A 26,498-nucleotide genomic window follows, 5' to 3' on the forward strand; every position below is an offset into this window, starting at 1 on the left:
AATAACAAAAATGAAGTTTGCCTAGCACTCTTAGTGGAAAAATTTTGTCAAGGGTTCTTGATTACTTATCATAAAAACTGACTTTTTAAAAGTTATTCAACAATTTTCTATCCAGGATTTTGATTCTCTCTCTCTCTCTCTCTCTCTCTCTCTCTCTCTCTCTCTCTCTCTCTCTCTCTCTCTCTGTGTGTGTGTGTGTGTGTGTGTGTGTGTGTGACCTGTTAGGGGTGGAGAGGGAGGAAAATAAGGACAGGTAAAAGTGATTAGAACGCCATCACATCATTTATTTATCAGGTAACAATAGATCCCCCTATTCAGTACTCCTAAAACAAATCCTGTATTATGATATTGTTGTGATTTCTCTCTCTCTCTCTCTCTCTCTCTCTCTCTCTCTCTCTCTCTCTCTCTCTCTCTCTCTCTCTCTCTCTCTAGTTTCTCACATGGGTAAAAATTCGCCCAACACTTGGCCAAGTCTCACAGTACGTACTGTCGAGAGATTTTCGGGGGTAATAAAAGACAGAGGTACGGCCATGTTTCTGGGACTTGCTGAGGTCTGATGGTGATAGGAAGTAGCTCCCGCTGGCAAGGTAAGAAAAAGTGCTTCTCTCTCTCTCTCTCTCTCTCTCTCTCTCTCTCTCTCTCTCTCTCTCTCTCTCTCTCTCTCTCTCTCTCTGTGCTGATTGTGTTTTTTCTCTTTTTATAGAATGAAGAGTTTCCTCTTGGTCGTCGCCTTAGGGCTGGCTTCTGCCAAGCTCCATCCTCTCTCAGACGAGTTCATCAACATCATCAACAGCAAACAGTCCTCGTGGAAGGTAAACAACTGCAGACTACAATGTCAAAATAATAAGTTTGGATTTACAGACTGGTAACATTTAGGAAAATATTCAGAATTTTGTATTTAACAACTAACAATATTTCAGGGTAAAATTAAATGATTTCTATTATTCTGTATCTGCTGACTCATAGTAATCAGAGAGTAAACTAAATATATATATTGGTTATTTTGTCTTCAGTGTTTAGTAGCACCAAATGAGGAAAAATAAATTCTAATCGCTCAGTATTTAGATTCATAGAAAAAGCAATTCGCCTCAAATACACATTCTACCTTCTCTCAGTTAGAAGCCTGTTATCCTTGATTGCCCATTATATTATCAAGCACCATTCTCCCAGGTGTTGTGCAAAGGACAAGTCCAAACCTTTACCATCTCCCGTTCATCATTGTCGCATTTACATATTCGTAATTTCCCTACCCTGCCATTTGACTCTTAATACTCTTCTTAAACCTTTACTCTCAAAACGACAAAATCTTTCAGGTATCTTTTCATTGTAACACTATGGTTCTTGGCCCCATAACGAATAGGTCGCTTTAGACTTAATTTTTAAGTCGTTAATATAATTCCAGGTCGTGCGAACCTGTATTGGATGTAATTGTTCCTACATGTCTGATTTAACCTCATTAATCCTTTCTCCATCTGTGTTGCTTCATCCTTTTCTCATTACTTTTGTTCTTAAGTTTATTTGGAGTTCCATGTCACTATTGTTATATTTAGGAACCCTAATGGGTCGTTATTATTAAACAAATAAACAACGTACTCTCTTCAGGCAGGACGTAACTTTGCTGAGGACACGCCCTTGGAACAGTTGAAGGGGCTGTGCGGTGTTCTTGAGGGAAATGGCGGAGTGGAGATTCCCCGTAGGATGGGGATGATCCCCAAGGGCTTTGTGGTTCCAGAGAGCTTCGATGCCAGGGAAGAATGGCCCCACTGCCCAACCGTTTCTGAAATTCGTGACCAAGGGTCATGTGGATCATGCTGGGTAAGTTGCTGAAGTACTGCGTCCTCAAGGGTATATGGTATTTACTGCTTCGAAGTTTTTTGTACCATTACCTAATTTTTTGGGGTTTATAAATGTTGTTGTATTTATTTTTTTGTCAGTTTATTTCCTTTTGCTCCCATGGGCATTCAGCTTGCCTTGCAGGGTAATGAAATTTTTTGAGTTGTTTCTTTTGGATAAACTGCAGCTGGATTGAGGTACTGGGCATTTTGCAGCACTCCAGTAATTTTTCATACTTCCTTATATATATATATATATATATATATATATATATATATATATATATATATATATATATATATATATATATATATATGATGTAAAGACTAAAAGATAATGAACAAGTACCAAGCACTGCACCCAAAAGCAAATATACTCAGGCTGTACACACCACAAAGAGATGGAAGAAGACTGCCCAGAACAGAGGATCAAGCAACAAGTGGTACAAACACCAACCTGAGGGAGTAGTAGAAAACTGGCAGGCAGATTTACTCTGCACCTACAGTATCAGGACCTAAAGGGTGATACAGGCACATTGACCAGATCTGACTGACAAAACCAGAAACAGCAGTGCTCACAGATGTGTAAGTACTATGTGACACCAGAGTGGAGGTGAGAGACAGAGAAAGAGGGGAAATAAGTAAATACCAAGACCTGCAGACTGGATTAAGGAAGCTTTTGGATAAGTCTGTGAAGGTTTTTCCCATAAATATCAGATCACTGGGCATGTAACCAAAACCTCTGATGAGAATCCTAGATAAACTGAAATCCGAAGTAGTCTTGGGACTCATGCAGAAAAGCATGCTAACAGAAACAGCACATATGATAAGAAAATTCATGGACTCTTAAGGAAGCAAGATGCTACCCTGAACATCACATCATAAGTACCCAGAATGTCACTTAAACATTGCCAGATGCTACCCAGAACATCACATCATAAATACCCAGAATGTCACTTAAACATCACCATCTCAACGCCTGCTTTATTTTTTGAGACCTTGCCTTCCATGCTTTAGGTCTTGCCATTGATGGTCTGTTGTGGCCTACCATATTGTGTGGATGTGGGCCAAGGATTCATATTATTTGGTAACATTTAAAAAAAAATTTGTGACAAAGCATCCTTGGCAATTATGATCTCCGCAACTGAATATCCAGTTACAACAAATCATCAGCATTTACCTAACATTTACATTATAAGTATATGAAAATAATGTTACAGTTCCCATTCTTATATTAATATAAATTTGTGAAATTTCTCTTGCAGGCTGTTGGAGCAGTCAGTGTCATGAGTGACAGAGCTTGCATCCACAGCAATGGAACGGCCAATTTCCGTTATTCGACCGAAGATATGATCTCTTGCTGTGGGTCCTGTGGGTTTGGCTGCGACGGTGGGTGGCTGGAGCCCTCTTTCTCGTTCTGGCAGAAAACCGGAGTGGTGTCAGGGGGCCGCTACAACTCCAAAGAAGGATGTCGACCATACACAATTGCCGAATGCGAGCACCATATCGAGGGCGAGAGACCGCCATGCGGTGACATTGAGCCAACACCTTCTTGCACAGAAGTCTGCATAGAAGAGTACGGGCTTGGTTACCCTGAGGACAAACAGCATGGTGCCGAAGTCTACAGTTTCTACCTGCAGGAGGAGGAGATGCAGTATGACATCATGACCAACGGGCCCGTTGAAGCCGCCTTCTCCGTGTATGAAGACTTCCTCACTTACAAATCAGGGGTGTACAGACATATCGAGGGCGCTTCCCTGGGAGGCCATGCCATCCGGATCATTGGCTGGGGCGTTGAGAACAACGACCCCTACTGGTTGGTCGCTAACTCCTGGAACTACGACTGGGGTGATAAGGGACTCTTCAAGATTCTCAGAGGAAGTAATGAATGTGGCATTGAAGACAATGTCGTTGCTGGAACCCCAGCTTAACTGGCGGTAAATTACTCATTTTGACTATCATTTTCTAAGTTTAACAGAATTTTTAAGAAAGGTGATCATTTAGTAAACATGCCATAATTTCTGGGGTGTTTTGATATCCAAAATAACTATTCCTTAATCGAAGAATGAGAAAAATGAACCATGGAACGATTCTTAACAAGAAAATTTAAGATCCAAGCGTTGTTTAGACCATGATTGTAGGTTACATGTCGTAATCAAATTGAAGGTGTACAATGTCAATCAACATTTGATTGTGTTTCCGCACACATCTGAACGTGCACAAAGCTTTCGGGCATTACTCGCACGTAAATTTAGACAATATATGTAAGGGGTGGAGTGGTATTTTCTTCCACACCTGCCCACCACTTAAGGGAATACTACCGAAGGAAATGGAGATGGCAGTATAGTCTACTTATTGAACTGGGGTTTCGGCCAGTTCTGTCTGGCGTTTCTTGATTGTGAGCGAAGATAGACGAAGTCAGGGGGAAGGAAAGGAAAAACAATCACAGTCTCTTTACAAAAAGGTTTTGTAAAGAGATTGTGACTGACAAAAAGATGACAATTCAGAATCGAGCTGATAAACTTAGCTACATGTCGTTCTTTACAAATCCATAATACTGGAGCATCAATACTTGGCTGTCATGAAAATAGGTACTTCAGCAGAATCAAAGACAATGGAAAAAGGCAATGGAGGTGGGGAAAAAGTAATTTCTCGAACATGTTCTTGGGAATACACCAGGTGAATCAATAAAGTAGCCATCTAGATAAGGAATGAAGGAGTATGTCGCGTGACTTCTATGCGAGCGATATTTATTCACGAAACCCTTTACTATCCACAGTAACAATATTTATTTCTAAGGTATATCAACAGATTCCTTATTCAGTATTGTTAAACTCTCTCTCTCTCTCTCTCTCTCTCTCTCTCTCTCTCTCTCTCTCTCTCTCTCTCTCTCTCTCTCTCTCTCTCTCTCTGAGCGTATTTCTGACTTGATCAGAAAGTAGCAACGTCACCACTGAGTACCTCATTTCGCACCTGGTCAAGTCTCACAGTACGTATCGTTATGTGATCTTCGGGTACATAAAAGACAGAGGTACGGCAGTGCCCCAGTGTCTTGTTGAGATCTGCTGGTAGTAGGAAGCGGCTCTCGTTTGCAAGGTGAGGATAAGTGCTCAGCATATATATATATATATATATATATATATATATATATATATATATATATATATATATATATATATATATATATATATATATATATATAATATGTAAAATTTTGATTAACTGAATTGTAAATATTGCTTTTAAATATATCGCTGCGCTTATCTTTCCGACTGAAAACTATAGGTCCACATTTGAAATTTAAGTTCTACTGACGATAATGGCCAAGTAGTTGCATATGCTCTGTACTAGTGTGAATATGCAGGTACTTGTGCATGCTTGTATAATTATATATATATAAATATATATATATATATATATATATATATATATATATATATATATATATATATATATATATATATATATATATATATATATATATATATATGTGTGTGTGTGTGTGTGTGTGTGTGTGTATACTGTATAAATAACTATGAAATATTTGCTGTTATAACAGAATTCCATCTAATAAAAGTTACTCATGAAAACAAGAAAGATGGACGATTTTCTAGTGGTATGTTTCGGAAAATACTGTTTCTCTTTCCGCTGAGGGGAAACAGTAGTTTCCGATATATAACACCAGAAAGTCTACCCTCTTTCGTATTTTTATTGGCAGCCTGTATTAGATATATACATAAATATGCGCGTGTGTGTTTTAGTGTTGCAAAGTAATATATGCTGATTGTTTTTTTTTTTTTTTATCTAGAATGAAGAGCTTCCTATTGGTCGTGATCTTAGGGCTGGCTTCTGCCAAACTCCATCCTCTCTCGGACGAGTTCATCAACAACATCAACAGCAAACAATCCTCATGGAGGGTAAACAACTGCAAACTATTCTGTTCATTATATATATTTTTTAGATTTGATAATATTCAAGAGCAAAACTGCTCCTCAGTATTTGGAAGATTCAACCTCATTAACCCTTTCTCCATCTAATGTTTCATCCTTTCCTCATTACTTCTGTTTTTCTTATATTTGAGTCCCACCTCAATAGATTGATCATACATTCTTTTGAGCGATCTTTGAAATTCTTGTGTTATTATATTTAGAAAGCCAAATGAGTCATTATTACAAGAATTACTATAATGAGTACAAAAGCCACAATAATGTAATTGATAAACTGTATTTTTCAAGATACAAAAAATACAGAAAAGGATAAAAACAAGGGAACTTTCGACCGTTTGCGCAACGGTCCTCTTCAGCCAACTGAAGAGGACCGTTTGCGCAACGGTCGAAAGTTCCCTTGGTTTTATCCTTTTTTGTATTTTTTGTATATTAAAAAATTCAGTTTATCAATTACATTATTGTGGCTTTTATTACTCATTATTTTCGATCACAATATAGTGATGCACCACAGATAAAGACTAACCATACTTACCAAACAACCTACACCCTTCAGGCAGGACGTAACTTCGCGGAGGACACGCCCCTGGAACAGCTGAAGACTCTGTGCGGTGTCCTTGAGGGAAATGGTGGTGTGGAGATCCCCAGAAGGTCGGGGACCGTCCCCAAGGGCTTTAAGGTCCCTGAAAGCTTCGACGCCAGGGAGGAATGGCCCCACTGCCCAACTATTGCTGAAGTTCGAGACCAGGGGTCGTGTGGATCATGCTGGGTGAGTTGTGTGTAGTTCCTCGTTGGGTGAGTGGGTTCCGTTCTCAACTAGCACTCTGCTGGCCGCGAGTTCGAATCTCCGACCGACCAATGAAGAATACGAGGAATTTATTTTTGGTGATAGAAATTCATTTCTCACTATGATGTGGTTCGGATTCCACAATAAGCTGCAGGTCCCGCTGCTAGGTAACCAATTGGTTCTTAGCCACGTAAAATAAATCTAATCCTTCGGGCCAGCCCTAGGAGAGCTGTTAATACCTCAGTGGTCTAGTTAAACTAAGATATACTTAACTTTGGTGTATTGTGCCCTCAGGAATATATGGTATTCACTGCTCATATAGGTATTTGTTGATGTATTTTCTTTTAGCTGTCAATTTGAATTATGTTGTGCATATTCAAGGTGATCTGTTTTGACCCTAATTTTTATTCATTGACATTTAAAGTGAATTGGGTTAATCAGCATGTCCAGAAATTACCTTCTTAACGAGTTAGAAAACTTGCTTTATTTATGGCACTTAGCCTTCCACTCTGAAGGTCTAGGCAAGGGTGGTCTGTTGTGGCCTCTCATATTTTGTGGAAGTCAGCTAAGGATTAATGTTCTAGAGAAGAATTCGGATAATTTTAAATGAGGCAAAAAAAAAAAAAATTAGTAACAGAGTATCCCTAAATATTTACTTCCTTATAAATCAAAGATGATTTATTGTTATCAGAACTTGTCTAGCGTTTACACACCCTGTTTAAACAATTGACATTTCCTTGCATTGCATTACATAAGCTGATGAAATTAAATATTTACAAACACGATTCTGATAACAAATTTTTTTCTTGCAGGCTGTTGGAGCGGTTGGTGTCATGAGTGACAGAGCTTGCGTCCACAGCAACGGAACAGCCAGTTTCCGTTACTCGACGGAAGATATGATCTCTTGCTGTGCGACCTGTGGTTTAGGATGCAATGGTGGGTGGCTGGAGCCCGCTTTCGCGTACTGGACAAAGTCCGGAGTGGTGTCAGGGGGCCGCTACAACTCCAAAGAAGGATGTAGGCCATACACGATTCCCGAATGCGAGCACCATATCGAGGGCGAGAGACCGCCGTGCGGTGACACTCTGCCAACACCCGCTTGCACAGAAGTCTGCATAGACGAGTACGAGCTTGGTTACCCTCAGGACAAACGGCATGGCGCCGAAGTCTACAGTTTCTACCTGCAGGAAGAGGAGATGCAGTATGACATCATGACCAATGGGCCCGTTGAAGCCGCCTTCTCCGTGTACGAAGATTTCTTCAGTTACAAGTCAGGGGTGTACCGAAATACCGAGGGTGCTTACCTGGGAGGCCATGCCATCCGGATCATTGGCTGGGGCGTTGAGAACAACGACCCCTACTGGTTGGTTGCTAACTCCTGGAACTACGACTGGGGCGATAAGGGACTCTTCAAGATTCTCAGAGGAAGTAATGAATGTGGCATTGAAGACAATGTTGTTACGGGAATTCCAGCTTAACTGGTGGTGATTTATTCATTTTAATTTTATCATTTTCTGAGTCTTACAGACCACTTACAGAGGTGATGATACAGTAAAGATAACATCAATTTTGGGGTGTTTTTGATATCTAGAGTGATCCTTTACAAATAATTTTAAGGTTCAAGCGGCTTACTCTAATCAGTACGGTAACCACATTATACTTACGCTATAGATTTAAGAAGGACAAAGAATATGTCAAAAAAGCTTAATAAATTATGGTGTTGGCCACAAAAAGAGAACACAGGCCTTCCTTTCTAAGCAAGGGATTATGAGTATAAAATCAGGAAAACAATGAAAATGTGAACATCAACCATTTCTATCTGGGAAAAGATGTAGGCCCATGGTCGCTTCAAGGGATGTGGGGAATGCCCGAAAAGAGTAACTCACGCAAAAATCATTACTATCACAATCGAAGATATGATCAAAAGTGGATCTTTTAGTACAACCTTAATCCCATCTTCCCAAGGGGTCAGCGCTTGTGCCATCCTTCTCCACAGAATGCTGCTGTGGGCATCTGCTTGGTCTATGCCCAACGATTCATGCCTCTCCCCACGACATCTGATTCTCTGCCTCCACGGCCATATCATATGCTCTTTTAACCAGAACCATCCTCATCCCTGCAAACAACATGACCATACCACCTCATCTGACTTTTCCTAGCTCTATCTGTTATTTTACAAACACCCACCCTTTTTCATATTTGTTCACTTTCAATTCATTCCAGCCCGCGTCTGGGGGTAGTGCCGTCAGTGCACCCTCATGTTTGTTCACTTTCAATTCATTCCAACCCCCATATGGGGGAAGCGCCGTCAGTGCACCTCACGGGGTGAACTGTAGGCATTACTAAAGGTTCTTTGCAGCATCCCTTCGGTCCCTAGCTGCAGCCCCTTTCATTCTTTGTCCTATACCTCCATTCATATTATCTTTCTTCCATCTTGCTAGCCACCCTCTCCTCACAATTGTTTCAAAGTGCAACTGCGAGGATTTCCTCCTGCGTCACCTTTCAAGCCTACCTACTCTCAATTTCCTTTCCAGCGCTGAATGGCCTCATCGGTCCCAGTGTTTGGTCTTTGGCCTAAACTCTATAGTCCATTCCAGTTCATTCCAGCCAGCTCTTGACCTTACATGTATTTCTTCCCCCTCTGCTGCTTGGCACTACAGGATTGACGTCAAGTCCTTCCCTTCCCAAGCTCCCTGTAACTGATCTCTTGCAATTCTCATTCTGCTTCTGCCGTGACAACCGGGTCATCTACAAATGGCGTATCACAGGATATATCCTTTCACATTCTCATTCCGCATTTTGCTATCTAAAGGTTCTTAGATAACCAGAGTGCTCTTGAACTAATCTTTTCGTGTCAAGCATCCCAGACAGGATGGGTATGTGGTGCAGGGCCAACGTGAATACAAATGGAGGAGAAAAGAATAGTCTAAAATATTCAGCGCAAATTTTAACAGACGACAATAATTTATGATGCCTCTTCTGCACAGAAGAGCTGATGATTGTCACACGATGGAATAAACTTTTGAAAATTTACATTTCTGTAAAGTATAGATAAATATCATCCTCGTGAAATGCGATAATAATGAGGTTGTCAAAAAGATTGGAATCTAAGATTTCTTCAGCGCAAACTTAGTACACAAAGATCTCTCAGGCGTTTCTCGTACATAGTTTTAAGAGTGTATGATGGGTGGGATAGGGGGCCATTATGGAGGGGTGGTTTCGCTTTCTCCTCCACACCAGACCAGCAGTTATGGTAAAACTTGTTGCAGGGGATGAAGGAACGGCAGAACTATTTATTCGTCTGGTAAGCTGGTCTCAGTCAGTTCTGTTTAATATTTCAAGGGCTTCTGAGTCTTGACTGCGGAAGAAGTGATGGGAAAAGTTAGAACAGAAGGGACAGGTACATTTCATTTAGTTGTATAAAGAGACTGTGACAAGATGATTTAGAGTTCTTTGTTACTAAAGAGAGAAGGTGAAAGAAACGAATTTGGAAAGTGAAATTATGATAAATATGAGGAAGTGAAAAGTTTCTGGATAGTTTGAGGACAAGACGAGTGGTATCAACGACTTTGGTTGGTTGTAGAGTTTTAATTATTGACTGTGGAGCTTTTAGGACAAAATAACAGATGACGACAGCTTTATTTACTCTTAAATGGTGACTAGTAAAGTGAAACAATAAAAAGTGCCTTAGGAAGATACTCAGCTAAGCTCTGTACATGGAAGTGAGGCTGCTGAATAAACATGAAGCGAAAAACCTGCGTTGAAGTTACTGAAACCAATTGCCTGCAGAAATATGTGATGCACAATGGGCTTAAAAGGTATGAGAGTAATAACACTAGAAGTGTACATTAAGAAGAATGAGCAAATTGTATACTAGAAGATGTACATTATGGACTTTTGATAATGTGGAGAAAACTGGTAAGCCGAGATTTGACAGGTAGGCGAATAACTTTGATGTTTGTGGGTCAGTAGGGAAGGAACGTACTATAGACAATACTGTAGGCTGGTGGAGCGGCAGAAAAGTTAGGAAAGTGAAATCAGTCTTAGGTTTCTTTAGCTATATGTTGTTTTTATTTTTTTATAAAATTTTCATAATTTTATAACACTGTTAAATCTATAAGGAGAAAGTTTTATGGATACGGAGAAATAATAGCAACTTTGCGAGCGTACTCTTGGCAGTTAAATCAGCTGAATCAGTGGAATATAAATGGCATCTAGGTAAGAAAACGCCAGGGTCACGATGAGCGAAGATTTCACATGAGTTTGATCAGAGTCATCTTTATTTATAACATGTGTTCTGTATAACTTAATTTCCTTAGTGTTTCGCCCTCTGCTATTGCTAATCGTCCGTAGTTGAAGCTTTCAATTTTTTCTTGATACACTGCCGTTTCAAATAACTACTATTACCTCCTACCTAGTTCACCTCACTCCCGTGACTTAAAAAAAATTGTAAGGCTTTCTGCCCATGGAACGATCATTATTTATTCAGGTTTTTGCTTCAATACATCTCTCTACCTTTCTTTGAACGTGTGTATTTTTAGCAGACATGTTACTTAAAGCCATATTTGTGTTTAGGAATGGTGCTCACTTGGGAATTTTCGTGTTTTAAGGCATTTGTAGGAATAAAAATCCTTTATATCGAATCATAACGTATAATTTATTTATTTATTTTTAAAAACATTTTGCTTGTGGAAAAAGTTGTATCAAATTCTACGCATGTCAAAAATTACTCGTTACAATTCGAAGACTGTCAAAAGTGCCAATTATTAAAGTTAGATGTTTAAACTTTGAATAACCAAACAAGGATAAAATCATGGGAATAATAAATCAAAGCATATGTCAGTTTCATTTTAATTTTCAGGAACATAAATAGATCCGAATAATAAGAAGAAAGCAATTTGTAATAGGAGAGAAAGCCCCGAGAGAAATGGGCATCCGTAGACGGATCTTGATGAAGAACCCTGACCAGAAATCACACCTACAAAACCTTGGGAATACCCGTCACAATATTGCCCTCGATGCCACACTCGTTCGTGCCACGGAGGATTTTGAAGAGCCCGTTATCGCCCCAGTCATAGTTCCAGGAGTTGGCGACCAGCCAGTAAGGCTCGTCACCTTCCACTCCCCACCCGATGATGCGGATGGCATGCCCGCCAAGAGGTAGGATACCGGACGTGTGCTTGTAAACGCCTGACTTATAACTCAGGAAATCATTGTAGACGTTAAAGGACGCCTCGACGGGCCCGTTGGTCATGATATCATACTGCATGTCCTGTTCCTGCCTGTCGAAGGTGTAGACGTAAGAACCGAAGCGTTTGTCTTCTTCGTAGCCCAGACCGTATTCGGGAATGCACTCGGCCGTGCAGTCGGGCGTTGGCAGGATATCTTCGCAAGGAGGCCTCTCTCCCTCCGAGTGGTGCTCGCACTCGTAGAAGGAGTAGGGCTTGCATCCTTGGGAGCTATTGAAGCGACCTCCCGAGACGATGCCCTGGTTAATCCAGTAGTTGAAAGATGGCTTGAGCCAGCCTCCGTTGCACCCCATGCCACACGTCCAGCAGCAGGACACCAGGTCTTCGTCAGAGTAGCGGAAATCGGTGTCGTTGTTGTGGATGCATTCCCTGTCGCTCATGACACTGACGGCTCCAACGGCCTGGGAAGAATTTAAAATCAAATGAATACTCCAATCAAGGTTCTTGATCTACTTCTCTCTTATTTTTAAGGACACTCTATAAAGGCAGATTCGATTCAAGAACGTCTGAGCAAAATTATCTCTGAATCAAAGTAACATCCTTGGTTAGGGATTGTTCCTACTGTGGACCACTTGCAGTACAGGGATAAAATTATATAGCTGTTCAAAATGACGTCCCTTTTCTAATCATCATCGGTCAAACAGGAACATACTAACAAACTGTTCGATAACATTTATGGAAAATACTTGTGCCAAATTCAAAACAGAAGTAGTTCCTTTATTTGATATACTATATCAAGTATACTGATATTCTGCAGTAAGGTAAATAATTTTCAAGAAATTTACTGTGAGCTTTTGTGAAATATATGCACTTTTCAAAGAAAACACCTTCCACTAATATGCAAATGATTGTGTTTTTGGCTGGTTTGTTAAAAATGGCAGAAATTACACAAAAGCTCACAGCCACTTTGTTCAAATGATTTACTGTGCTGCAGAATTATAGAGAGTCCAAGTATGTTTGATATGGTTTATTAAATACCTTATTTCTACTTAGAATTTGGCATGAGCATTTACCAAGTCTATACCATTTATTTAAAGGGGAACATAGGCTAACTGACGAATTGCACAAGTAGTCACAAATTCACTAAGTATCACCTAGTAGCCACAAATTCATTAAGTATCAACCATCTTACAACTGTGCGTCTTCTAAATTCACTAAACACTAGACAAGGATATAGTAGAACTATCATTAAGGGGAAGGCCCAGAAACTCATGGGGAGATAAGACAAGATGAAGATATTGGCCAGTTGGGAATTCAGGCAGAAAATGCAAAAAGTAGAACAGAGTGGAGAGAACCCATTACGCATCTACCTTTTTTTTTCAAGTTTAAATGCCTATGAAACGGACACCATAACACTCCCTTTTCAGCCCACGCCCGAAGACAAACAAGGAATAGAAAGGACGAAGGTTACGGAGTCTACACGAAAGCAGACAAACCTGTATCTTGAGGGAAGAAAGTTGGCAAGAACCTTATTACAACAGAAGAACCTACCCAACAGGATCCGCATGAACCTTGGTCACGGATTTCGGAGATGGTCGGGCAGTGTGGCCACGCCTCTCTCGAGTCGAAACTCTCGGGGATTTCGAATCCCTCTGGGACGATGCCGACCCTTGTGGGGAGTTCGATTTTGTCATCTCCTTCAATGACACCCAAGAGTCCCTTTATGAACTCCAAGGGCGTGTCCTCTGCGAAGTTCCGTCCAGCCTGAAAGGGAAGATAGACACTGTTATACCACATGGGCGTGATGTTATTCCTCGGTTAGTTTCTTGTTATTGAAGTGATTGCCATTGATTTTTTTTTTTGCGCCAGGTTTGCAAGTCACATTCAGTTAAATATAACAGCCACAAGAAATGGCGATTGCGTTGTTATTATGACGTAAAAAACGTAATGAATGATCACTTTCATAATATCGCTGTTATGTGGATTATATTAAAAATACTTCATCCTGTTACTGAAAATGATCGTAATCTGAAGTGAGCAAAACGAAATGTAAAAAAAAAAAAAAAGATTCACCTTCCACGACGACTGTTTGCCATTGATTTCCTGAATGTATTCATCAGAGAGATAATGAAGCTTTGCCGACACGGCCGCGACAAGGGCGAGGAAAAGGAAGCCCTTCATTCTGAAAAAAAAAAATAAAAAAAAAATAAAAAATAAAAATATATATATATATATAATATATATATAGGTCGATATATATATATATATATATTTTATTGAGAAACATATAGATGGCAATAGATGGCTATTGGGAAAAATGAAGACAGGTTAGTGTCCCATTCATATTATTAACTGTTCAGCCAGGGATGAATATTCTGCGCAAAGCTTCAGCAGTGCTAGCCATCTCTTATAACTACATAAGATAATTAAGATGCTCATTCACAGCACTGCTGCTTTGCTACAGTCACTCTACTGTACAAATCTGTCTTAGGCTGTTGACCTTACTAAATTCTAAGGCCCTGTCATTAGATCTCAGTCTGTTGATTTTCATACCTTCCACTTATTTTATCTCTGGATATGTGCTACTTTCCTATTTAGGTGCCCTGACAATACCTCTGAAGGGTAAAATGACACGAATTTTCATAGCTGTCCTATCATTACCTTAGAAGTGTAATTTGAACTGAATATTCATTCGTTTATGAGCGATAGTCTTACTTATGATCTTTTGTCGGAAATGTTACAGTCTGGAGAATGTAATTAAGCACAAATTCGTCTTTCACCTTTTTTACGAAAGAATTCAATATACTGAAATTTTATTAAGACATGCCTAATTCACTAACATTCTGCATTTATCTTGGGACTAACTCTACTTTCACTGTTAAGTAACTGTACTATAAAAGAGTATTTTTAAATGCTTACCTGACAGGCAACGACACCTTTGCCCTACAGAAATACGAAAGTAACCGATTGACCTTCCTTCATAGCTTTTATTTCGCGATGATTGTGTATTGCCACATCATACCGGGTATGTTACCAATTGCTGTTTATTATAGCTTCATCAATTTACATGAATATTTTGTCTAAGTTTAATTAGATATCTTGAATACAAAAGATACTCATATGAATTTTCATTGTGACTTTGGTCACGAAGCGAATGCTTGCAGATGAGACGAATAAATTTGCAAGAGATTACTAGCACCGAAGCAATTAGCTTCTTAAAGCATAGGATAAGTGTACCCAGATCTTAAGAGACTTGGTAAAACCGCTGAAGTATCTGTTATCAACATTCGTAAGTGTTTTGAAACTCATTATCACGTTCAGCTGTCAATTTTCCATTCTCTTGGAACAGCTGCGAACGACTGACCTCGTCACATCTTCTCTAATTGGCTTGATTTGTTCCTTCTTAATAGAATAGGCAAATCGAAGAGTAGTTAGGTATACAGAAGCCTTGTCCCCTCAGTAATGTCGTTTCATTTACACTGAAAGGCAGTAAACAAAGGGATTCATTTTTTTATCTGACTGTGCTGGTTAAATCTAAATGGGTAGCCTCGACGCTTTCTTTTCTTATGCATATATTATCCGCAACTTTTTCTAACGAGGCAAATGAATTTTGTTCGTAAAATTAACGGCAGTGAATTTTTTGGTAGGAGGAAGATATATGTATATATAAAATTATATATATAATACACACACACACATATATATATATATATATGGGATAAAAAAAAGTTAAGTATATCTTAGTTTAACCAGACCATTGAGCTGATTAACAGCTCTCCTAGGGCTGGCCCGAAGGATTAGATTTACTTTTACGTGGCTAAGAACCATTTGGTTACCTAGCAACGGGACCTACAGCTTATTGTGGAATCCGAACCACATTATAGCGAGAAATGAATTTCTGTCACCAGAAACAAATTCCCCTTGTTCTTCACTGGCCGGTCGGAGATTCGAAATCGCGACCAATAGAGTGGTAGCTGAGAACGGAACCCGCTCACCCAGCGAGGAACTTATATGGGATAAAAAGTCATCATCATCATGACCAATATTTATTATTATTAAAAACGAGACATCTAGTACCATCGTCGATTGTATTTTGGGGACAGCTATCTAGGATGGCACGTCAAATTGAACCCAAAATATTGGTCTTGGTCAAGATTTTTCATCTTGTACCCGCTCCTGTGTGAGCAATGAAATTGAAATACTATAAACATATGAAGTGCCCTCTGACTCTGATAAGGAAAATTTAAACCTTCGCTGGGTTTTCGAAGAAAATGATGCAGGAAAACTGTTTACGTAAAGCAAATTTTACATTCCAATGGCTGTTTCGATGTACAAAACTTTTATGTATAGCAAGCACTATTTTACGGAAATTTTTGGTACGCTGCATAACGTGACCTAAATGCCGTTGCTTCATCTGTTTTCTTCTTTAGGCACCTAAATTCAACCTCAATTCAACTCAACCTCAATTCAAGCATACAAGAAGGTAATACATCGAAGATGAAAAAGTTGAGTACACCTTAGTTTAACCAGACCACTGAGCTGATTAACAGCTTTCCTACGGCTGGCCCGAAGTATTAGACTTATTTTACGTGGCTAAGAACCAATTGGTTACCCAGCAACGGGATCCACAGCTTATTGCGGAATCCGAACCACATTATACCGAAGAATGAATTTCTATCACCAGAAATAAATTCCTCTAATTCTTCACTGGCCGGCCGGAGAATCGAACGCAGGCAGGCCCAGCAAAGTACTAGCCGAGAACGATATCGACCCGTCCAACGAGGAACTTATCAAAGATGAAATGCGGTTCACACGAGAAGCAGTATCTGCGTGAAAGTATAGTTTGGGAGCTTGAGCATCTGTTCTGTACGAGGTCTTGATATCAGTCGGTATTTCCGAAGATTTTGTTTTTGTCTCGTCAAAATCCCTCGTCATCGTTGTTAGTCAGTATGATGCCTAATGGACGACTGTACAGTACATACAGGAAATGACTTAGTGCACTGATACCAAAAGACATTATAGAGGTTTAGACGGAAACAACTGTCCTATGAATGGTTGTACCATCCATGGTATACCACCGGTGGCTTGGACGCTCTCTCTCTCTCTCTATCTCTCTCTCTCTCTCTCTCTCTCTCTCTCTCTCTCTCTCTCTCTCTCTCTCTTTGTTTGTGGTATGATGATATGCTTAGTGACAGCATGTGCCCGTGCCAAATATCAGTGCGTATGAACTTGATTGAAAAAATACCTAAAACTAGACAGTCTGCGTACTTGGGCAATCTCTCTCTCTCTCTCTCTCTCTCTCTCTCTCTCTCTCTCTCTCTCTCTCTCTCTCTCTAGAGGCTTAGTAAGAGGAATGTGAACCGGGCATGCGCGAATCAGATGTAGCTGTAAAACTATGGCCTCATTATTTAGTAACAGCGTTTGGCGACTCTTGTTACGTTCGAGCTCCCTTGCTGGCAATATCAACTGTAAAGAGTTCAATAACATTTGATCTGAGCCTTATACTAGAGCGATCACTGGTAAACCTCGCTGTTTTCAAAATTAATGTCATGCAGGTATTTCTGTACGCTTATTTGACAGAAATGAGGTGTCTAACAATTGTAAAAATTCGCCGAAATATCTTACTTCTTAGATAAATAGTATACGTGCATCGTTAGCAATACATCTCGGGAAAAACTTGGTTTAAAATAATTACGATAGCAGTTAGGTTAACTTTGGCCAGTCGAACCCAAAGTATTAAAATTTTTACATTTGGTGTATCTACAGTTTATCATTGTAATTACCTCCTCTCCACAAGCAATTACGTCAGTAGAGACAAAGGAGAATAAAAGAATTTAGAATCATTAGAGTGTATCCATTAACAATAGCTTTTTCACATAAATAAATCGATAGGGGATCTGTAATAAAAAGGAATTAACGTAATAAAGCCGATTGCCTGCTGGATTATTATTATTATTTTAAAATGCATAATCATTCATGGGAACCATCTTGATTGGACGTGAGATTAAATGCATGCTCAGGAAAGCAAATAAATCTGAGAGATATTTTCTCCGTCGATTATGTTTATTAGTTGTATTCATGTGAAAAAAGTTCTGAATTTTGAATTTGAATTTGAATTAATCTCACAGAAATGAAGCAGTTTCGAGTTAATTAACGTACAAAATTACATAATTCCTTTGAAATGCTGAATTACTTTACGAATGTAAATCCGCGTGGAAGGATAAGTATCTCATTTTTGAAGTGCAGTAGTAAGAAAACTTAAGGGCAGATGGCGCCACGTCCGTATAAAGCGATACTTCCTTGTTCCGTGTCCTGGGCTTTGAGGTTTAGCCGTAGAGGTAGGTAAGAAAAGAAATGCCGTTCATTTAGTACTTAGCAGTGAAGTGTTACGAGATGTGAATATAACGGTGAGTCGTAGTGTTCATTTGCGGTGCAAGGTTTTATTGGCGTATAGTGCTCTTCGAAGACTTCTTAAATAGCTTATAAAATTACTCATACCATATTAAGAGTATTATCGTATGAATTTCATTAAGTGGAATATGGGCAGAGGTAAGTTTTCATCGTATCGCTTCGCCTTTTAGTATTTTCGTGGTGTAAAAGGCCGGAGTATTTTATCTTCACAATAGCAGGCTTTTATTGTGCCAGTAATCGGTGTCAGTATCGGGAGTTTCCAGGCAGGCCACTCGCATGGAAACTTGAAACGTAGCAGTTAGTGTATTAAAGGTGACTTGTCTGCAATAGAAATACTGCCTCAAAGGTACTAAAACTACCCAATCGTTAATGCCGTATGAAGGAGTGGATAAATACTTGAAATGTAATCAAATCTTAAGTGCACGGTATTTAAGTAGCACTGATCAAGCCTACTTGGTTGTTTGAGAAACTTCATATTTTGTGGAGCCATGGAAGTAGATTGATATTTAAGTGAATTGTTGATTTAGGTTTTATATATCACGGACTTAACTGTCAGCGCTTTAGGAATTTTCTAAGTGAACTGTTGCTTTAGGCTATATATTTCACGGGCATACTATAAGCCCTTTTATTTTCTAAGGCCTATTTAATTTGTGGAGCCATGGAAGCTGATTGATATGGTGAACTTTTCCTCTAGGTTTTATAGATCACGGTCATAACTGTCAGCGCTTTGGGTATTTTCGAAACACCAGGTTTGTGTTGCATATATTTCAGACGCTAGTTTTTGACGATTAATTTTGACGTAAACTGTGGCTAGCTAATGGGTTACGGTAGCATTTGCAAACTAGCCAGTTCGTGAGTATTTTACCAGAAAGTAGGCCTATTGTGAACGACTTTAATGTACTATTAGTTAGAATAGTTGATTTAAAGTACTGTCGGTTACCAGAGTTTAAACATTTTAAAGTATTTTTACCTGCCAATTTTTAACTTTACCAGCCTCTACTTGGCTGCCTCGAGATAATCTTTGTCTAATTGTATGGTAATATCGCTTGCTCTTGGTGGTTTCGTAATTACCAGCGCTCTGCAAGGTGGACTCGAAAGAACTCATTTTGGTAGATCTATGCCGGGTCTATGCCGGCATTCCGCGGAATGTCGGCTTAGATCGACCTCGTTGGCAGTGTAATCTTCAAAGGTCATTTACAGTTTAGTTACAGCCGGCCGACAAAATATTTAAATTCTTGTAAAGCCAGTAAAATGACATAAGAAAACTTCAATTGCCGTAGTCTAGCTTACCGCGGAACTACGGCTTAGAATTAACCAAAAGTGTTAGTGCGAAACTTGTAGAGGTACCCTTGTGGTTGGTTTAAGTGACACGTCAGTTTTATTGCGATCTGCGTTTAGAGTTGGAACGAAGGATATTTGCCTGTATTTCTCGGTCGCATTCTTAACACTTAAGCTGTGGCTAAACTTATAGCCTTTGGTTAGGGAGATATTTTGGAAAAGGTTTGGTTAAAAGTTAATTGTTTGGTGGACATTAGTGATGTAAACCCCGGCAAATTGCCATTAGACTTACCAAGTCAAGGATTCCTTGCTGTCATTGTGTTTTGGAATTTATAAATTGCTTGCATAATACAACAGAAAAACCTATGTCTTATGTAATCACCATTTAAACAAATTAGACTTCCGGTTGAACTTATAAATTGGAAGCCCCGGTAGAACTATAGGAAGCCCCGCGCCGACGGCACTGTAACTTGACTTTTTCTACAGTTTTTTGGTTGCTAATTATGAATTTACCTTTCATTTTGGCGCTCAAGTCTAACCTGTAACTCCCAAAGTCCATCTAACAAGGGGTTTCCATACGCGATCTTCATAAGCCAGAGCACGGGTACGTCTGTTTCGAACTGTTCATATCCCGTCCATTAAGTGCAATAACTTAACGTATGGGTACCCACCCCCGCCAATACTAAACACGGCAAAGGGACATTCATTTGGCCGACAAACAGATGCACCGCCAGTATCAGAACCCCTAAAAGTGTAGAAAGAAAGCTGAAAAGGTAAAGGTGATTTTTCGGAAGACTCAGCCAGCCATTCCAAAGGTGCCACATTTTGCATGAAAAACCATTTGGATTTTTCATGCAAAATGACAAAAAATACCAACCTAACGAAACTAGCCAATTTTGCCATTAGTTATGGAGGAACCCTGGTATTCTAAAAAGTCCTTATTTTTCTCTGCTAAAATTTGCAGTTATGTATTGAAAGAAACTTTTTTTGTTGTGATTTACCCAAGAAAATATAAATTATAAAGCGGGGAGGTGGCTGGAAACGAAAATTAACCAAGGTAAAAACAGGCGCGGAGCTAATATATAGAATTACCCTATAGTTACTTCATAGGTGAAGTCAGGTGAGGCGCCGTAATTGCGTTTTATAATTTATAGGTACCTAACTTGACACGAACTACGGAAGTTTGTGCATTTTAATTAACATCTGGATATAGCCTATGTGGTCAATTGCATGAGAAGATATGGGTAAGCTTTCTTCTGTTAAATTATAAGGAAATTATGGGCTACCAGCCTACTTCCACAATCTAATCCAATTGTAGTATGAATTGTCCCTTGAAATAGTTTGAAGTTTCTGCTACAAGAAAATAGTATGGTTGCTTTAAGCAAGTTTTTAATACCAGCTACCGATGGTTTCCAATGAGACGACTAGAAGGTATCATAGGTAATTCACCCAACCTAAGCTGTAAAGAAAACTGCTCTAGGCTAATGTTGACAAAAATGTAGGCTAGTATCTTTGGTTTAAGTAACAGAAAAAAGTTAATTGCTTTAGGTGTTTTAGTGGTGTTGATTCATATGTGATGATGTATGGCGTAAGATGGATAATGATAAATCCCAGAAGATGAAACACTTAATTTGGTGTTTACATAAGACAGGCTAGGCCATATGGGTGGTGGATGTGGGCACGGCACCCCCGTCCCACTGAGTTAGCTAAGCCGAGTGTTGAAGCTAAAATGAAGTTAGTTTAAATCTGATGGCTGATAAGGCATATTGACTTCTGAGTACTGAAACTTTCTCCTGGTTTGACAAAATGTTAAATATGGAAGGTTGATTTAATTTAAAGTAATGTATTTTGAACCATGGACATGTTATAACTTTGCATGAGTATAGTAGCCATATGAACTTTGATTAGAACCACATTTTGAACAGTGTAAAAGAATGTTCTCTTGAATGTTATATAGAAAGTAAGTCAAATTAGTGGCCATATTTTGAACAGGAGAAAAGATTCTGAAACCTCAGGAGTAAGATGTAACCAAACCAATGAAAAGGGCCTTTTAAAGAGGAGCAGAGATAAAGAATGCATTCAGTAAGATTTTGAAAGATGAACATGGTAAGGTACAGTAAACTAATATTAAATACTTAATTCTATTCATATATGCCCAGTAATGAATGGAACTGAGGGATATCCTTGTACAGACTTGTAACCACACTACTACTGTATTTAGTCATGTAAATAGCATTTTTATATTGCAAATTCAAAAGCTGTAAATTTAATGACAATTTTCTCCTGTGGATCAATTTTTCACTAATCAAGATTCAAACCACAAGGTTGACAGTGATGCTAGATAAATGGAATAAAAATATTCATCCCATCTCAATTTGAAACACTTTAATTCCATGCTTGGCTGTTACGCAGAAAGATGTCTTACAGTTGTAGTTATGTACTTTAAAATATAAGTTGGTTTGAGTTTTCCCCAAATGCTTAGTTTACTCGGGGTTGAAATTTTAATTTGTATTAATGTAATCATTGCACTCATACTAATTGGGACATCCTAATGTTTGTGTTTGCTAAACCTTTGTAAAGTTACGGTTACTTTTTCAGGTATTGGAGGTATGTTCCTATCAGTGAACATCAAGAGTGCAGGAAGTCTGTTCCCAACAATGAATGCCAGGGATGAAAGGAATTATATTACCAGCATTAAATATTTGTGGACAAGTAGATGAGCCTGGAGATTACAGTAGGTGTCTAGATAAACTATCCCCATGTTATTGTACAAATGTAATGCTGGTGAATAGTGGAGTATTCAGATTCATGAGGTAGCCAAAGCTGCATTACAGCTAAATATATTTGGTAATATTGCATATTTAATCACTGAAAAATTGTTCAGGGATGAATGGTATCTACTAGGATCCTGCTGTGAAAAAGTCCAACTCAACGGAGCTTTATGTATACCAGGAAGATGTAACCTGTAAAGCTTAACCTGTAAAGCCTGATGCTGAAGAAATGCTTGAAGTACCGTTGTAAGCCAATATAGTGGACAAAGTACAGGTCAAGACATGCCTTTGGGAAAATGCAAAGACTAACTTTCAAGACAATTGCCATGCAGACAGCTCTGAGCTGAATTTGAGGGAAGTATATTGTTAGAGTAACAGTGCAGCCAGTGAGAGCTGATTTGAGAAAGTTGTAAATTAGGTCTAGATATTTAAGCTTTGTCTTTTAAGTTCATAAGTTAGTTCATAAGATCAATCACCTCATTTTTAATTAATAAAAAGATTAATCACAGCATTTTTAAAGTTGGTTATCCATGCTCAGAATAGTCCTGTAGAAATGTCTTCTACCCAGGGTAGCTGGGTAATGCAGTATCAGGTTTATGGGTTGTGTTTTGTAACAGCAGAAGGCAGGTAACTTGGTCATAAGTACCTAACTGGGTTTAGCATTTTATCCAACCTAGTATGGTTCATTTCTTTTGAGTGAAGTATACCAGCTCATGAATCAGATTCAGACCTTAATAATGTATAGGGTTTGTAGTAATTGGCGACTGGAAAAAATTTCTTTGGGCAACACACGGGATTTTACTCGGTGAAAGTGTCAAAATTTCTTGAAAGTTTAGAGGCCTGAACAATTACCTTTTAGTGTTTAATTTGCATTGTAGGCAGTTTTTTCAAATACTGTTGGTGAGATTAGAGTGGAAATCTAATATCCGTGGTAACTTGCTAGATTCAGTGGTGAAGATAACACAAGTGTCTAGCTAATTCTTTACTTTGGTGTCTGTAAGCAAAGCTACCTCAGTTTCCATGATTAACCTTCTCATCCTTTCAGGTGAAATCTTACAGTTGTAAAGGTTAAATTTTATTTTCAGAATTAAAAGCTGTGCAGTACTGTTAATGAAGCAAGATGTAGTGGGCATGAAATACTTTTGGGATGTACACTGAAGTATGATAAAGCTCTTCAGTTGGAGCCAAAGTTACAGATTTAATGGTAGGTTTCAATTTTTTTCAAGGTTTGGAATGGGGCCTAGGCAATGAAAACTGAAATTTGAGTTTATGAACTATCAGTACCAGCAGCACTTTGGTGGTAATTTTTGAAGGTAGTTTTTACATAAATATTCTTGTACCATATTGAAATTTTAATTACAGGATTATTTTAACTTTCTGCTTCAAGATTGTTCTAGTGTGGTACATATAATGGTTTAGCATTTAACAAGAACAGAATAGAAGCTTGTGAGAACAGTAAAGTTATCTTTAATCAAAATTATTCGAGGCATTTGAGAAATGAATACTTGGAGATAAGACAAACTAAAGTGGTGGTACTTTGGTTTTCATAAATTTTACTTTGTGAAATTCTTGACATTTTCCATTACATTGCCAATTCTCAGTAGGTTTACTATCAGTGAATACATTAGTTTTCGTTAAAATAACAAGATGTTCAACAATGAGCTAGAATTACCTTTTCTATCTGTTTCCTATAAAATAGGGGACCAATTGTAGGATACTCAAGGTTATTGTATTCTTTACCTGTAAGCCAGAAAATCTCATTTTACTTGACATTTAACTTTATTTCAGGTTAATCGACTCTGCGAAGAACTCTGCGAAGAACTCTGCGAAGAACTCTGCGAAGAACTCTCTACTTGTTGGAACATCTGAATATTAGACGAAGTATTCGGCTGTGGAGAAGAGCCTTTATAAACGAAGTTTTATAAAACTCAGCGTTTTACTCTATTTAGGCCAAGGTTCTTTGAATATGGATGATTAGGCATTAGATTTTTGTATTGTTTGGGTCATAAGGGTCTCAGGAAGGCGTATTGGAACTCAAATTGTTTTAAGTTAACAAATAACTGAGTCCTTGGATGTGTAGTTTTTCTTATTTAAATGTTATTGGTGTCATATCAGAATTTCTCACATGTTAAATATAACTCACCAGGCTCTTGTTTCAGAATAAATTTTGAATATTTAGCTTTTAGGCTGTTCAGTTGGTTGTCACCTAAATTTAACAAGGTTCATTGCAAATCGGTCTAGTAAATTTTTGGGTAGTGTTTTTACTAAATGTTCTAGGATGGTTTTCTAATTAGTTATCCATCAAATAGCTCATTGAAGAGAATTTTTGACAATTTTTGCGGCTAAGATTGGCCATGAAACAGCTTTGTTCACTTCAGGGTACATATTTTCATCTAGATCCCATATCCGTTCATCTTTAGCTATTAGTAGCCTAACCTTTTCATGATACTTTTTATCATAATTTCAAGAATATTCAGTGTCATCAGATAGTCCTGTATGCTTCAGGATATCAGGATATGAAATTTCACTTGATGCCAGCTGAAAAGTAGCTTTTAGGGTATACTTGTATTGTACTCTGTTGCTGAAAATCATTGATGTATTAAAAGCTATCTGGTAGCCAGGTATTAAACTTGTAACTGTTTATCAGCAATTTAGTTCAGTAATTTTTTTTTTTTTTTTACATTTGAAGTCAATTTTTAGCTGAAGTAATATGAATCAGATTTCAGATTTTCATAAATTTTATAAATTTTATAAAGCTATTGGGTAGTTTTGCATACTTTACACTGTATGGGATGGTTTACTATGGTTAAAAGTCAGTGTTTCCACAAACTAGTTAAGCTCTTGCCATTTGTGATTTATCTTTTTTCATTGTTTATTCACTTTTGCAAGTTAGAAAGGCTTATGGATTTTGTGGAAGTCAGTATAGTTAGGAATAGATTTGTTGCATAAAATTTTATGGTCAGAGTATGTAATTATTTTGGTTCAAGTAGTAATACACTCAAATTATGGTAGATAGCTTGTGTACTCATAGTAACCTTTAGCCTAGATAGGTTAGTTTTATAATTTAGATGGTCTGGATAAGTTTGACAGATTCTTGTACTTAAGACTTAAGTTATATAAATCTTAAGTTTAAGAGAGGGAGTTTGGTATTGTTACATTGAGTTACTAACCAAACTGAGTGTGGTTGGATATATGGACTTGACATTGCTATTTAATTATAGTTTATTACTGTATGGTTATTAATTACGGGCGCCAGTTAAATGTTAAATTGAGAATAGTTAAATCTTGGGCAAATTTTTTTTAGGAACAAAAGCAGTTTATTAGTTCTATAATTTTTAGATATTTGTAGCTTTATTAGTGTAAATGGCTTGAGAATACTTTAAAGGTTTCATAAACTTTAGGGTTCCTGGTGCTAATTTTGACAATTTTTGTGCAAATCTTTTTTTTAAATACTGAGTGTTAAGCTAGGACTTCATTGATTTTCAGTAAATATCAAATACTGTTAGGTTAGTGTTAAAAAATGTAAATTTGAGTACTGTATTGGGATAATGTAATGCTAAATTTTTGGATTTTTGTAAAAGGACCTCTGTATTTCTCCATGCTTAGTTCTTGTCGAGTCTCAACATTTTGCCCGAAAGGTCACTTGGTTAAATTTTAACACAGTACACCATGTAGCTATTAAAATGAGATGTTTTGAGTGTGAACTTGTAGCTATAAAAGTTCTCATTGGCAAAAGTATGCAGTGTGAAATTTTTGTGCAATGATAGCAAGAAACTTGTAAGATGTTTTTCTCAGTTTTAAGAGTTTTTTTCATGCACCTCTCAGCCTTCGTTGCTACGGGATTTCACTTCCCTTAGGGAACTTGGAAGCATGCACTACTTATTGGAGGGCATTTTTTCTCACTTTACTAAAGTAGCTTACTGGAGAGTACAGAACTTAATTTTAAACAGGTGAAAACACATCACGTAATTAAATTTAGAATTAAATGCGCTTTCCTCAAATGCAGTAAGCTCAGCTCTAGGTAAAATTTTGAAATAAAACGTTCCTTCACAATTGTCACAATGTCCATAATTGGAGCTATGCCCTCATTTCAGAATCTACAGTAGTTAAAGATCCAAGGTAAGCTAATACCATATTTCTTAGATCACACCTGTTCTTGAAAAGATAGGCGTCTGATCCAAATTTCATTCGGATGTTAATTGTTCCCATTCAGAACTATTTGGATCTTAAGTAAAGGTATGAAATTGTTAGACATTTTTCATAGAATTTTAAGACTAAATCGAATT

General features: G+C 38.1%; 3 protein-coding genes and 1 long non-coding RNA gene across 5 annotated transcripts; 3 read left to right on the forward strand and 1 right to left on the reverse strand.

Moving 5' to 3' along the window:
* Positions 1–481: 481 nt before the first annotated feature.
* LOC136850826 (cathepsin B-like) lies at positions 482–3,854 on the forward strand. The gene is made up of 4 exons (XM_067124850.1): positions 482–587; positions 704–812; positions 1,603–1,815; positions 3,098–3,854. The coding sequence occupies exons 2-4, from the start codon at positions 705–707 to the stop codon at positions 3,761–3,763; spliced, it is 987 nt and encodes a 328-aa protein (XP_066980951.1). The 5' UTR covers positions 482–587; position 704; the 3' UTR covers positions 3,764–3,854.
* A 1,014-nt stretch (positions 3,855–4,868) lies between these two features.
* Positions 4,869–8,133, forward strand: LOC136850827 (cathepsin B-like). The gene is made up of 4 exons (XM_067124851.1): positions 4,869–4,928; positions 5,641–5,749; positions 6,333–6,545; positions 7,376–8,133. Exons 2-4 carry the CDS (start codon positions 5,642–5,644, stop codon positions 8,039–8,041), a joined length of 987 nt encoding a protein of 328 aa, XP_066980952.1. The 5' UTR covers positions 4,869–4,928; position 5,641; the 3' UTR covers positions 8,042–8,133.
* A 1,751-nt stretch (positions 8,134–9,884) lies between these two features.
* Positions 9,885–22,562, forward strand: LOC136850830 (uncharacterized). Of its 2 annotated transcripts, none has more exons than XR_010856760.1 (3): positions 9,885–10,381; positions 22,040–22,175; positions 22,326–22,562. It is a non-coding gene; the product is annotated as an uncharacterized lncRNA (long non-coding RNA). The 2 variants fall into 2 exon arrangements; XR_010856761.1 differs by lacking the exon at positions 9,885–10,381 and adding an exon at positions 18,115–18,301.
* LOC136850829 (cathepsin B-like) lies at positions 11,401–14,812 on the reverse strand. Its single transcript, XM_067124852.1, has 4 exons — positions 14,672–14,812; positions 13,826–13,934; positions 13,304–13,516; positions 11,401–12,213 (listed from the first exon to the last, which is right to left on the reverse strand). Exons 2-4 carry the CDS (start codon positions 13,931–13,933, stop codon positions 11,542–11,544), a joined length of 993 nt encoding a protein of 330 aa, XP_066980953.1. The 5' UTR covers position 13,934; positions 14,672–14,812; the 3' UTR covers positions 11,401–11,541.
* Positions 22,563–26,498: the final 3,936 nt, after the last annotated feature.

Source organism: Macrobrachium rosenbergii, chromosome 22, assembly GCF_040412425.1.
Source record: "Macrobrachium rosenbergii isolate ZJJX-2024 chromosome 22, ASM4041242v1, whole genome shotgun sequence".
NCBI classification, from domain to species: domain Eukaryota; kingdom Metazoa; phylum Arthropoda; class Malacostraca; order Decapoda; family Palaemonidae; genus Macrobrachium; species Macrobrachium rosenbergii.